Source organism: Lepisosteus oculatus, chromosome 26 (genome assembly GCF_040954835.1).
Source record: "Lepisosteus oculatus isolate fLepOcu1 chromosome 26, fLepOcu1.hap2, whole genome shotgun sequence".
Lineage (NCBI taxonomy): Eukaryota > Metazoa > Chordata > Actinopteri > Semionotiformes > Lepisosteidae > Lepisosteus > Lepisosteus oculatus.
Genome location: NC_090721.1, coordinates 7825416 through 7837589, shown reverse-complemented (window position 1 = coordinate 7837589; position 12174 = coordinate 7825416). Strand labels below are relative to the sequence as shown.

Sequence of the window (12174 nt, the reverse complement as noted above, 5' to 3'; positions counted from 1 at the left end):
TTGACCTTTAAGTTGTGAATGGACCCTGCTGCTGAAGACCATTTTACCGGTTAATGAGTGTCCACAGTTGGCGAGGCCAGGCTGCCTGGTCCCTGTCCTCTACACGCATACAAAACAGTGCTGAGGTGCAAAAGAGTGAACCTGCCACTGATGCCGTCTTTCTGGCCCTCAGATCATCCAGCAGGCTGGCCAGGTCTGGTTCCCCGACTCGGCCTTCAAGACAGCCCAGGCCATCAAGGACCTGAACCGTGAAGGGCTGCCCCTCATGGTGTTCGCCAACTGGAGGGGCTTCTCCGGAGGCATGAAAGGTCAGTGCCCCCCAACCCCCTCCCTCTCCTGCAGCATTGAACAGCCTGCATTGTCAGTGATCAATAGGGGTTTCTTCTTACTAGTATAGGCAATGTGCAGACATAACAGTCTAATCTAAAATTGGCTTCCGACACTGTGCTTAAAGTGTAGACTATATGTCACCTTGCCGTTTCATTAAAAAAAACAGCTGAGGGAAGGATATGAATAAATTAAAGTTGGCCAGAAACCCTTGCAACAGTCCAATCGAGCTGAAACGCCGTTACAGGGGTTTACTGTAACTGAACTATGCATTTTAATAGTGAGCACATTAAACCTGCCATGCTGGTAGTTAAAAACAAACTTTTGGTCAACTTTCTTTAAGATAAAGGGGCTTACAGCAAAAACTAAACCAACATTTTCTAAAAATATCTTAAAAATCTTAAAACAAACTTAAAACATTTTTTAATACATATCTGAAGACAGGTGAAGTTTTTGGTCTGTGGGTTTTAAATAAGGCTTTTGTTGTTCAGGGACAGGTTGCTGTTTATGACCTTCTTTACACAGCTAAAAAAAAATCCCAGGTTTCATCCTGGCTGAGAAGGAGACTCAATTCTGACACATTACTGGCATGTCGTATTTCAAAATATTCCAGCGTTAGCGTATTTCCATTTTTTTCTAGATGCTCACGTGACAGAGAGAGTTTGAAGTGTGCGTCTGTTTGGAGACAGCGTGTCAGCTCGTAGTTTAATAGCTTTTTAAACGGAGACAGCTAGGTGTCAAACACACTGCTGTTTAATTAATTTTGTTTGTCCTGCTCTGCTTTTGATAGTCATGGGCGGCTGGGTATTCCTGTTGCCAGGAAAGAAACAAAAGAGAAGTTTGCACTACAAAACCAGCACTCCAGCATATCTTTGAAAAAGGAAGGTCTTGAGCCATCAAGTAAAATTATGCTTTAGTTTTAGGATGTACTAATAAGACCATATTTACCATATTGTATTTTGTTGTCTCCATATTATACCCTTAGAAAGAGTTCAAAGAATGACTACAAGACAGGTTAAAGGAGCTAAAGCTCTTCAGCCTGGAACAGAGAAAAGAGGAGATTTGATTTAAACATGTATACAGTGTGTATACGTAAAGCCTATCCAGGGGTCTACTTCTCACTCAGTAGTGAAATTGGAACAGGGAGTCATTTTGGAAAACAGAAAGGGAATTCCTTTAAGACACAGAATATAATATATAACATAATATAACATTACTTTATTAACCCTTTACATTTTCTTGCATTAGGAATTAACTTTTTGCAGACCCCAGCTTGCTCTCCATGAGACACACAGATAGGGAGAGAGACTGGGGTCAGAGCGCCTGGAGCAGTTGGGGTTAAGGGCCTTGCTCAGGAGCCCAATGGAGCAGGATTCCTTTGCCGGCTACGGGATTTGAACCGGCAACCTTTCAGCCACAGGCGCAGATCCTGAGCCACAGAGCCACCGCTCCGCCCCAAGGAGATAGGGCGGAGTGGTGCTTATATAGGAGATGCTTCTTCAAAGGGCTTTCCTGCCTAGGTTGAGAACAAATTCTGGACTCCTTCAAAACTGAGGGGCAGCATTTTAGATGTATATAGATGCTAAACTACCAAATAAGCCAAATGGGAGAATTGGGCTCCTCTCCTCTCTGAGTTTCTACAACAGAGTGCTGCTGTCCTTCTGTACTGTGGGTTTAACCAGAAAGCAGGGAGAGTAGTTGTCACAGCCATATCTATTTGAGATCATATACTGAACCTGTTAATCCCACTAATACATTTAGGTACTGGTGTTTCACAGCATGCAAAGATTGAGCCTGTGCTCATTGCAAGGATGTAACAGTACATCCTTGCATGCAGGCTGACATACATGCACTTTGTATGTCAGCCTGTTCCCTTGCACAGTTGTACCCCTATTGCAGCCAGATGTGTGCTTGTATTTTAGAGCATGGTTTGTGTCATGGGGGAGGGGTGGTCACCTCTCTCCTCACTCATCGGTGTCCCACAGCAGCTGCCACAGTGTTACGCTGTACAGTGCCCCAGTAATAACTGTAGATAACCTGAGCTGCTGGGGCTCAGAGACTGTAGCAGCACACCACCTTAGGTGTTGAAGCATGCACTCCAATAAGAGCTGGCCATGCTCCAATGGGGCTGGGCAGGAGACAGCACAGCTGGCCCAGCAACAAGGTGGTGGGTGAGGTTGGTGGTGGTGGGCGTCTCTGGACATTCCTTTTGACTTCTCCTTGTACAACCCAGCGCCTTTACAGAGCTGAAAAACGAAGAGGGCCACAAGTGCAGCTAATTTCTCAGCGTCACGCTTTTCAAAACAGGGAGGAAAAAAGCAAAGGCTAGTCAAGCATGGTCTGCGCGTCTTAAAGTCCCCACACAGCTGTGCAGAACCTCTTTCCCCATCATGGGCGTGGAGAATGAGTTAGCCATTAGCTCAGCGAATAAAAACAAAAGATGCTGTGTGCTGCACAGATTACAGGAGAGGCAGCTATGGACTTCCTGTGAGCCATGGCCATCATGTACCTGAGCTGATCAAAGACGCACGAGCCATAGGGTCTGTCCGTCACGAAATGTGACACCGCGGACGTGCTGGGTGCTCTCAGCCCTGTCAGCTTCAGAGCAGGGAGGCTCTGGCTGTCCCAGGCACACGCAGAACAGCAAGGCCAGAAGTCGCGCGCTTCAAAAGGGGAGCAGGAAGCCGATTCACTTTGCTTTAACGCTACTTTGATTATTCACAGAAAATGCAGGCGGAAGGTGGTCGGGGGGGGAGGGGGAGCAGGGTAAATAAATAAAAAATAAACAATTATAGCACCCCTCAGTGCACACACTGTGAGGAGCCAATCGCTGTGTCGGCCAAACGACTTGGAAATTGTGTGTAATGAGTAGGAAAAGATTAGAGGCAGCTCTTGCTAGGCTGAAAATTGACATTAGTAAAAGAAAACTCTTTACTAGCCGACCTAGGCGGTCTAATTTAAGCAGTAAAAAAAGAAAGGAAAAAATCGCAGAGTATGAAGGGAGCAGTGTCGGTCTAGCGTGCATCTCCCAGCACGTTTTTCAATCTTACTGCAAGGTTATTCAGCATAATGCAAAATTAAATTAGAAAAGTCTGGGAATATTGGGATGGAAGAGTCATTTTGGAGGTGGTTTATTTCGGTGAACCGGCAGTGACCCACGCTGCCGGGACCTCATGCGTGAAATTCAGTGGAAATTAACACCGGGGTCCCTGCCTGGCACAGCGCACCGCTGGGAATACAAAACCGAGAGCCGTGGCCTCTTGGCAGCGTCGGTGTGTATGGTGTAGCCGCGCGTGCCTGCCATTGAAGTTTACTGATTTCTTTTCTTCCGAACCCACTCTTAAATGCTTGCCAAAAACGCAAAACGGAAAACCAGAATGGAAGACTCCTTCGGTCGATGGATTACTTTGATGCTGTGGGTATGAGTGGGCACCTCTTTCCCCTCTGAGAGAACCAACCCAGCCCCTGCTCCACCTGGAGAAGCGAAATGTTCCTAAATTGCCGCTGACGCACCTCTCTCAATCTCGGCGATGTTAGCCAAACCACGGTCAGCCAGGGAAAGATGAAAGCTTCGCAGTGCAAGACTCCTTGCCAGTGTGTTTAGTATTATTCATTAGCTCATCAAACTATCTAACAAATATCTGCATTGAGCAGATCTGCCAACAGATTGGCACAGCATGCTTATTCCTCGGCCGTGTCAGAAAATTAAAAGCGACGTGGATGCAGGAGGGAAACTGTGAGACCTGTGAAGGTTTTCAACATTGCGGGTAAAAAAAACTACCTTCAGGTTGAATTTGATATTCATGCCTTTCTGTAAGAACTGCAGCAGGGTGCTGGTGCCACAGCTCCACAGGTGTGTGGGAAGGACTGAACTGCTGCAAAGGGAGTGTGTTTCATGGGAGGAAACCAAACAACAATAAACTACAGTCTCTGGAAAAGGAGCAAGCCTGCTCTGCATGTATGAAGAGAAAAAGGAGTAATGTGGACCAATAAAGCACCAAGGAGTGGGATGGAGGGCAGAATCTCACATACGGTATACAGATGCAGACATCACGTTTTGGAAATCCTGGCTTGCTTAAGAAATTGAGAACATAATAAAGGTTAAAAATGAGAGAAGGCCTCTTGGCCCATCTAGCCTGTTTAGTACTAGTTAGATGATCCAAGGGCCTCATTGAGCCATATTTTAAAGCCTATTTTAAAAGAAGGCAGAGTATCAGATTCAAACACAGGGCTGGGTAGCTTATTCCGTGCTCTCACAGCACTTCCTGATTGAACAGAGGAGAGGAGATCTCACTAAGCAATAGGACAAACAGTGACTAGGGAGTGGTGCAATGCTCTTCCTGCTTGGAACACAGAAATTGAAAAGTTTTCTTTGTTGGTTGTGTCGGTTGTCAGTGGGGCTTTGTTGATGGTGACTCCAATCTGGTGAAGTGCAGAAGTGGTGCAGCCCAGTGTGAGCTTCAGTCAAATCCAGTCTTGCTCCGCTCTAGATCCAGACCACTTTTAGACTCAGTTTAAGTCCAGCTCAAACACAGTCCAATCACGTTCCAGTCAGACGGTCTCTGCTCCTCTCTTCACAGATATGTACGACCAGGTGCTGAAGTTTGGGGCCTACATTGTGGATGGCCTGCGGGAGTACCGTCAGCCCGTACTGGTCTACATCCCGCCCCAGGCAGAGCTGAGGGGTGGCTCCTGGGTAGTTATCGACCCCACCATCAACCCAAGGCACATGGAGATGTATGCCGACAAGGACAGCCGGTAAGAAACCCTCTTGGAACATTAGATTGGAACTTTTGCTACCTAGTCTATAATGCATTGAATGTTCCCCTGATTTCGTGATAGAAAGCTTGTAGTTATTTCAGGAATCTTGTTTTAGATCTTGAAAAAACAGATTGGGAGTACGCTTTGTAGAAGGAATTGCAGCAGTGCGGTCAATTACAGCTGCCCATGCTGACAGCGGTTGCATCCACAGACAACAGGTCAGATCAATTATAGTCATCAGACAGTAAGGCAGGGACAGATGAAATCAATAAACCCTCTGACAGTGTGGGTCACTGTAATTGCAGCTGGAATCCATCCAGATAGAGCAGTGGGGTGTAGGGGGTCTTGGAGCCTGCAGTCCATAACTTGGGATGTAATTCTTTGGATTAACCTGCCGGGCCTCCCTTCTCTCCTCTCTTCACTATAGTGGTGGGGTGTTGGAGCCAGAGGGCACGGTAGAGATTAAATTTCGGAAGAAGGACCTGGTGAAGACCATGAGACGAGTGGACCCAATCTACATGAGCTTGGCTGAGAGGCTGGGTGAGTGATGGGCCCGTAACAGACAACACCAGTCTGGTTCCAATTCACCACCTTATCTATCCCGCAACACTTAACTCCCCAGTGGCCTTTCACAACCCCTCTCAAATTCTTTTCTTCTCTCTGCCTCTCTCCTCCCAAGTATATCTCTGTAGGCTGGCCGTTCCACACATTTAGGATCTCCTCTCGGTTTCAAAGCTGATCTCTTCAGCTTACAGTCTCCCTAAAACCTGCTAAGGAGGCATCTCAGTTACACTGCTCTCTGTTGCTTCCTGATTCCAGCTCTGCGAGCTCCCAAGATTGTAACCAGCCATTCTTGTCCCATATATTGATGCTGAAGCACTAAAGGGGTTAAGCAGACGATTAAAAACAGCAGACACTGAGAAAGAAATTGTCTGTAAAATTTGTCATTTCCAAACCTGCTGTCAGTAAGACCTCATCACAGGGTAGATTGTGGGCTACAGGCAGTGTAGCGCATTTATTACAATTCCTGCCCATTTTCCTTTCACACACACCACCACCAAAAAAATGAGACTTTTACTTTTAAAAGACATCAAGAAACATCAGGAATCACAATAAAAAAGCATGTCTCAAGAGGCACTACCAAACAGACAGGAAAGCAGGAGTTCACCTGGTGAACCCCACTCTCATGCCAGGGAGAGATGATAATTGACCGTGAAAAAAAGCCAAGCCTTTTTCCTCCATGTTTTTTTCCCAAAGTCAATCTCGATCCCAGAGCAATATAATAATGATGATGATGATGACGAAAACCAGCGAACATCAGTTCAGTGGACGACACCACGGATTGCATAATTTAGCCGCCGCCTTTTCCCTCTTTTCTCTGTCCTCCTCTCCCTCCTTCCATCCTCTCTCCCTTTCTCTTTCTGGGTAATTTAAAATTTGTCAAACTCGGGCGTCTTCTGGATCGCTGGCCTTTGATATTTTGCTCACTCCATTTGCCACAAACAAGCCGCGGGGCTCGGTTCCTGCTGACTGCTGCAGAAGTGGTGCGGCTCCATTTATCTTGTGCCGCAGACTGAATGCTTACTCATTACTGGGGCTCTCGCTGGGTTAACCCTCTCCTCGCCTTGGCCCTACCCGAGCCTGCACCTACCCCTCCGACACCCCAGTACACACACACACACCATGCCACCACCGTCAGCACTGTGTTTTACTAGGCCTCTCAAGAACAAAATCCCCAGGATTACAAGCCCTGTGTGTGAGGCTGTCATCTCTGCCTGGAGCAGCCGTGGACACTGGGCTCCCTGGGTTTGAGTGTCTGGGACTCTAGTCTACAGTATATCTCTCATTAACAAAGCGTCTCCAGTATTGAGCAACAGTCATACCGCCTGCATTGCAGAACTGCTTGACTGCAGCGGCATCAGTATTGTTGCTCCTGTTGCCATTGGGATTGTGGCTAACAGAAACAGTAAAAATAATAAGCAGCAATTTATAATAATAAGCACTAAATGAAGAAAGTGAACTTCTTTATCATGTCCATGGGGCTAGTTGTTTGTGTAGAGAGAATGGAACAGGAAGGTGATGTTTCTGTCCAGGTGTGATCAGGAGCAGTGTGCTGGCGAGTCGGTGTGTGTGTGTGTGTGTGTGTGTGTGTGTGTGTGCACGCAGCCAGTGTGTGGCTCTGTGCTGTATTATCTCACCCGCGCTCCCGGCTGCTCTGAGCGGTTAACCCTTTCCAGCCTCCCCCCGGGGAAATGTGTCAATCTGAGAGACCACAGATCAATCAGCGGCTGATTATGCTTTTCATTCTCCTTCAATTGATTTTATTCGCGGCTGAAAATAGGCATCTGCTGTCAGCGGGGCGAGGCGGCCTGTGCGGGGCTCTGACGGATTGGTTTTGACAGAGATCAATCTCACAGCTGATGGGCAGGGAGGCCTGGGAGCAGAGAGCCAGCACTGCATTACAGCAAGAGCAGCCAGAGCCCTGATAATACACTTCAACAGGCTGTCTGATAGACACAGCTGCACACTGACCCACAGCTGCACAGATACACAACGCACTGACTCACACCCACACACTGGTGTCCAACACAACAAAATAAGGTTTCACAGCAGCACATTGGCACACAGCTACACATTTTTTGCACAACAGCACATATTTAGTGCAACAGTAAGGCAGCATTTTACAGCAGTACATTAGTTATGTTTCTGGTATTGTAATTGAAAGTTTGTGGGTTCAAATCCCAGGTGAATCACTGCTGTTGTGCCCTTGAGCAAGGTGCTTCACTTAGATTGCTTCAACAAAATACCCAGCTGTATAAATGGGTGCGAGTATAAATCATTTTGAATGAAATCCTCAGCCAAATAAATTAGTAGGGTCTACAGATACACACTCTTGCAACAACACACAAAAAGCAAAAATAACACTCTTATGCTTACAGGGCAGCCTAGCAAACACACTGAGGCACTGTCCACCTTCTTGAAGTAACACACCTGTTATTGCAAAACAAGATACTGTTTTTTTAAGTTGAGCAAAAAATATCCAGAACTGACAAAAGTGCAAAGTGATTTCACACCGGTGTAAAATATGTTATGATTGTTTTTTCTCATTTTATGCAAGATTAAACTTTTCCAGGAGAGGGAGAGGTATTATGCAAATGCTATTTATTTTAGCCAAGTGCAGCTCTAGATCAGCAGACACATGCATGCGAATGAAGGAGCTCCCAGGGAAGGTCTTCACCTGTCCGCCGGTTCCTGTGTGCTGTGGTTCCGCCTCTCTCTATGGATCTTTAAATCTGTCTCCGCTTTCTGGACCGTTCCACAATCGATCGGCTCCTCCTCACTCCACCCACACAAACCGGGGGCTTTTCTTTTGCTGTTCCTGGTCTCCACCCCGAAGGGGCGAGAAATCTTTACAGCGGCTAGGATTCAAATCGAGTAGAAAATAGGCATTGATGTATTTGTTAATATCACCTTAATCGCTGGCTAGGCTGGCAGAAGGGATGGGGGGGGGGACTTCTCTCACCCAGAGGGCCATCATCACGTCTCAGCCTGGGCCTGACCCTGTCTGGGGTCAACTTGTCTGTGTCCATGTTTGTGCTCATGTACAGGCTATTTGGATGTAATGTATCCAGAAGGTACATGTCTCACTAGGGCTCATTGCAGCATGCTGTCCATACAGAGTGTTAGATGTGGCAATTGTATTGGTCTGCAAGGATAGGAAGGCCTTCATCATGGTGGACAACCAGTGTGGGGGGTGCTGCCTGAAGGGTAATACTATACAGAAGCTTTTGTCTAGATCAAGAGCTCCCGAAATCCCCTTTACAGAGGGAGAGGCCTTTACACCAGCGATTTTACTCTGTGATCCGCCTGTCACATCACATGGGGACTCCACCCATATAAATCAGTCAAGAAAGTCACGTTGAAATAGGAACTGCAATTCTGTTTTAACTGTAAGACATTCAATCGCACAGTGCTGCAGTCCTGGGTGAGAGAGTCTTACAAATACCATAAATACCATCTCCAACAATGAGAATTCGATGTGCCTGTCTTTGAGGGTGCAGGGCGATGGGGGGATTGGGCTGAGGGCAAGTATGTTTCCTGGGTTTCCAGGATCCCAGGCCCCAGTTGGGAATACAAACTGATCTTGGGGGCATTTGTGTAGGTATATAGGTATGGCGTGGCTGACGAGCGTCTCGATTCCCCCCCCAGGCACGCCGGAGCTCAGTGTGGTGGAACGCAAGGAGCTGGAGGCCAAGCTGAAGGAGCGAGAGGAGTTCCTGCTCCCCATCTACCACCAGGTGGCGGTGCAGTTCGCCGACCTCCATGACACCCCAGGGCGCATGCAGGAGAAGGGCGTCATCACTGTGAGTCCCAGTTGGAGGCAGGGGCAGGGGGGTGTGGGGGGCACTACACCACGGAGAGCCGAGATACTGTCTCCCTGGAAACACTGGATCAGCGGTCTCCGGGGGAACGGGGCCCACAGCATTCTTTTGGAATTGTGCTCCTGGCTCCTACATCAGCACAGGAAAAGAGCACATTATCGCTTGGAGAATTCAGTGCAGCACTTCTGAAGCCAAAAAGACTTAAGCCTTTTAATTATCTTTTGATAAACTGTTACATCACCTTAGCAAATAAGGTGTGAACCCCAGGGAATAAATCCAATCAAACTCCTCATTACCAAGGATATGGGGAAAAGGTTTGGAAGAAACGTTTTAGACAATTTTGAGATGATAATGTTAGGAAATCATTTTCATAACTCCCACCCCACCGAAGGAATGGGGAATTTGTCGTTATTGTGACTGCACAGACGATCGGGGCCCTGGGGTGCCTGGGAGAAAGATGAATCCACTTGTATCTACAGTGGCGCCACAGATTAAGAGCTGCAAACTTCAAATCGTTTCTCTGATTAAAACTTTCTAGTCAGTGGGCTGGAAAGCGAGTGTTGTCGAGGGCTGGAAAAAAATGAAACTGTGTTTTTGCCAACCAAGAAATTCTTTAAAACTGTTTTGGAATCCCTGCACTCAGAAACGCTTGTTTGTGGGAGAGCTGCAGCAACATACAGAGCTGTCGGTGTGTCGGAGCAACTGGGGCAGGAATTCTGTGCTGTGGAGGGGGTGAAAAGATATTGATTGTTACCTTCGCTGTAGGAGTTAGAGTGCGCTAGAGTGTGAGATTGGAGCTGCTGTAGTGTTACACTGTGGTAAGAGTGCACAGGTGTGCAGCACTGTGCGACTGGGGCTGCTGTAGTGTTACACAGTGGTGGTAAGAGTGCACAGGTGTGCAGCACTGAGATTTTGGCTGCTGGAGTGGTACACTGTGGTGAACAGTGCACAGGTGTGCAGCACTGAGATTTTGGCTGCTGGAGTGGTACACTGTGGTAAGAGTGCACAGGTGTGCAGCACTGTGAGATTGGGGCTGCTGGAGTGGTACACTGTGGTAAGAGTGCACAGGTGTGCAGCACTGTGAGTTTGGGGCTGCTGGAGTGTAACACTGTGGTGAAGAGTGCACAGGTGTGCAGCATTGTGAGATTGGAGCTGCTGTAGTGTTACACTGTGGTAAGAGTGCACAGATGTGCAGCACTGTGAGATTGGGGCTGCTGGAGTGGTACACTGTGGCGGTACGACTGCTCCAGTATGCCTGCTGCCTTGAGTCTGTGCCCGCTGGGAGCCTCTCTCCACAGGCCTGCTCTTGGCAGCGCCAGGGGCGGGAGCTGTGGGGAGCCGTCACAGCCAGCTCGGTGTGTAAATACCCACGCTCCCTTCCTCCCCGCCGGATTCGCCGGCGCTACAGCAGCAGGGGAGTGTCATTAATCACATTGGAAATGAATTTCCGGCCCTGCACGGAGAGCAAGTTGGAGCACGTGCGGAGGGGTGCCTGCTCCGTGCCACAGAGACCCTCTGCCTGAGAAGGCAAGTCCGCCTGGGGAGTCCAGAGACACGTCTGTGTCACGTCCCAGTTTGCCTCCGCTGGACTCTGGTCTGCGACGGAGCTGACAGGAATGCCGTACTCCTACAGGAAGCCCCACTCATTGCCGATCCTATGGGGAAGCGCTGCAGCCAGACCTGGTGTGCTCCCCCTGGCTCGGTGACACTGTGAAGCTGGCTTTCAAACAGGCTGTTATTCTTAATGGCTGTAGTGCACAACTGCTAGAAATGAACAGGGGCCTGCTCCATGCTGTGTTTAACCCCACTCCGCTGAAGCAGCTCACCTTCTAGCAAAGGCTGTAATGGCCGGGATGATTGCCAAGGGGGAAATCGAACTCTGACGTGCCTCGTGGCTCCTGTGTGTTTCAGGACATCCTGGAGTGGCGCACCTCCCGCCAGTTCTTCTACTGGCGCCTGCGCCGCCTGCTGCTGGAGGACACGGTGAAGAGGAAGATCCAGGCGGCCAACAGCGAGCTGACGGATGGCCAGATCCAGGCCATGCTGCGACGCTGGTTCGTGGAGGCCGAGGGCGCCGTCAAGGTGAGCTCTCCCGACCCCCTGCCCCGCACACGCCCCCTTCCTGCTGTCTCCGACACTGCCGCAGCTCTTCTGTAAAGGTGCAAATCCTGGTGTTGGACATCGTCTTGTTGGATTGTTGTAGGCTTGTTTGCCATCTTGGGGTGAGGAAGAATTTTGAGCGAGCCAGGCACCTTGTTTGCGTTTTATTTACAGCCTGTGGCAGAAGCGCATAATGAGGCATCTGTTCCGGTGCAAACACGCGGTGCTGTAAGCTGGACTGGCCTGTCAGGCTTTGTGCCTGCTGGAGGTGCCTCCTCCTAAAGCCCAAAGGCGCGACTCAATCAGAGACAGTTGCCTTCCACCAGTCCTTCCTTATGCATCGAGGGCAATGATCTCCCGTCTGCTCCTTCAGCCAGGGCAGCTTCAGCGAGACGCACTGCTGTGCACGGTAAAGTGCACTCCTGGCAGGCACGTGTAGCTGTAAACACAGTATTTAATGCAGGCCCTGTAGGGTTGTGCTTCGCCATGTCGTAAATGGAAAAGATAATGCGTCCGTAAAGAATTAGCTGTGCAGCTTTACAGCTACAAAATATTTCCCTATAAAAGCAGCCATCTATGAAAGCAATTCCAAGTCTATTTTTGC

General features: G+C 48.6%; 1 protein-coding gene across 8 annotated transcripts in view; it reads left to right on the top strand.

Moving 5' to 3' along the window:
• The window catches only part of acaca (acetyl-CoA carboxylase alpha), an 82236-nt gene that overhangs the window by 63757 nt on the left and 6305 nt on the right, over positions 1-12174 (top strand). For all 8 annotated transcript variants that reach the window (XM_069184353.1, XM_015367377.2, XM_015367374.2 and 5 more), the window contains 5 exons: positions 173-308; positions 4908-5085; positions 5516-5628; positions 9298-9452; positions 11382-11552. In XM_069184353.1, coding sequence (XP_069040454.1) covers positions 173-308; positions 4908-5085; positions 5516-5628; positions 9298-9452; positions 11382-11552 — 753 coding nt within the window. The remainder of the gene's footprint in view (positions 1-172; positions 309-4907; positions 5086-5515; positions 5629-9297; positions 9453-11381; positions 11553-12174) is intronic.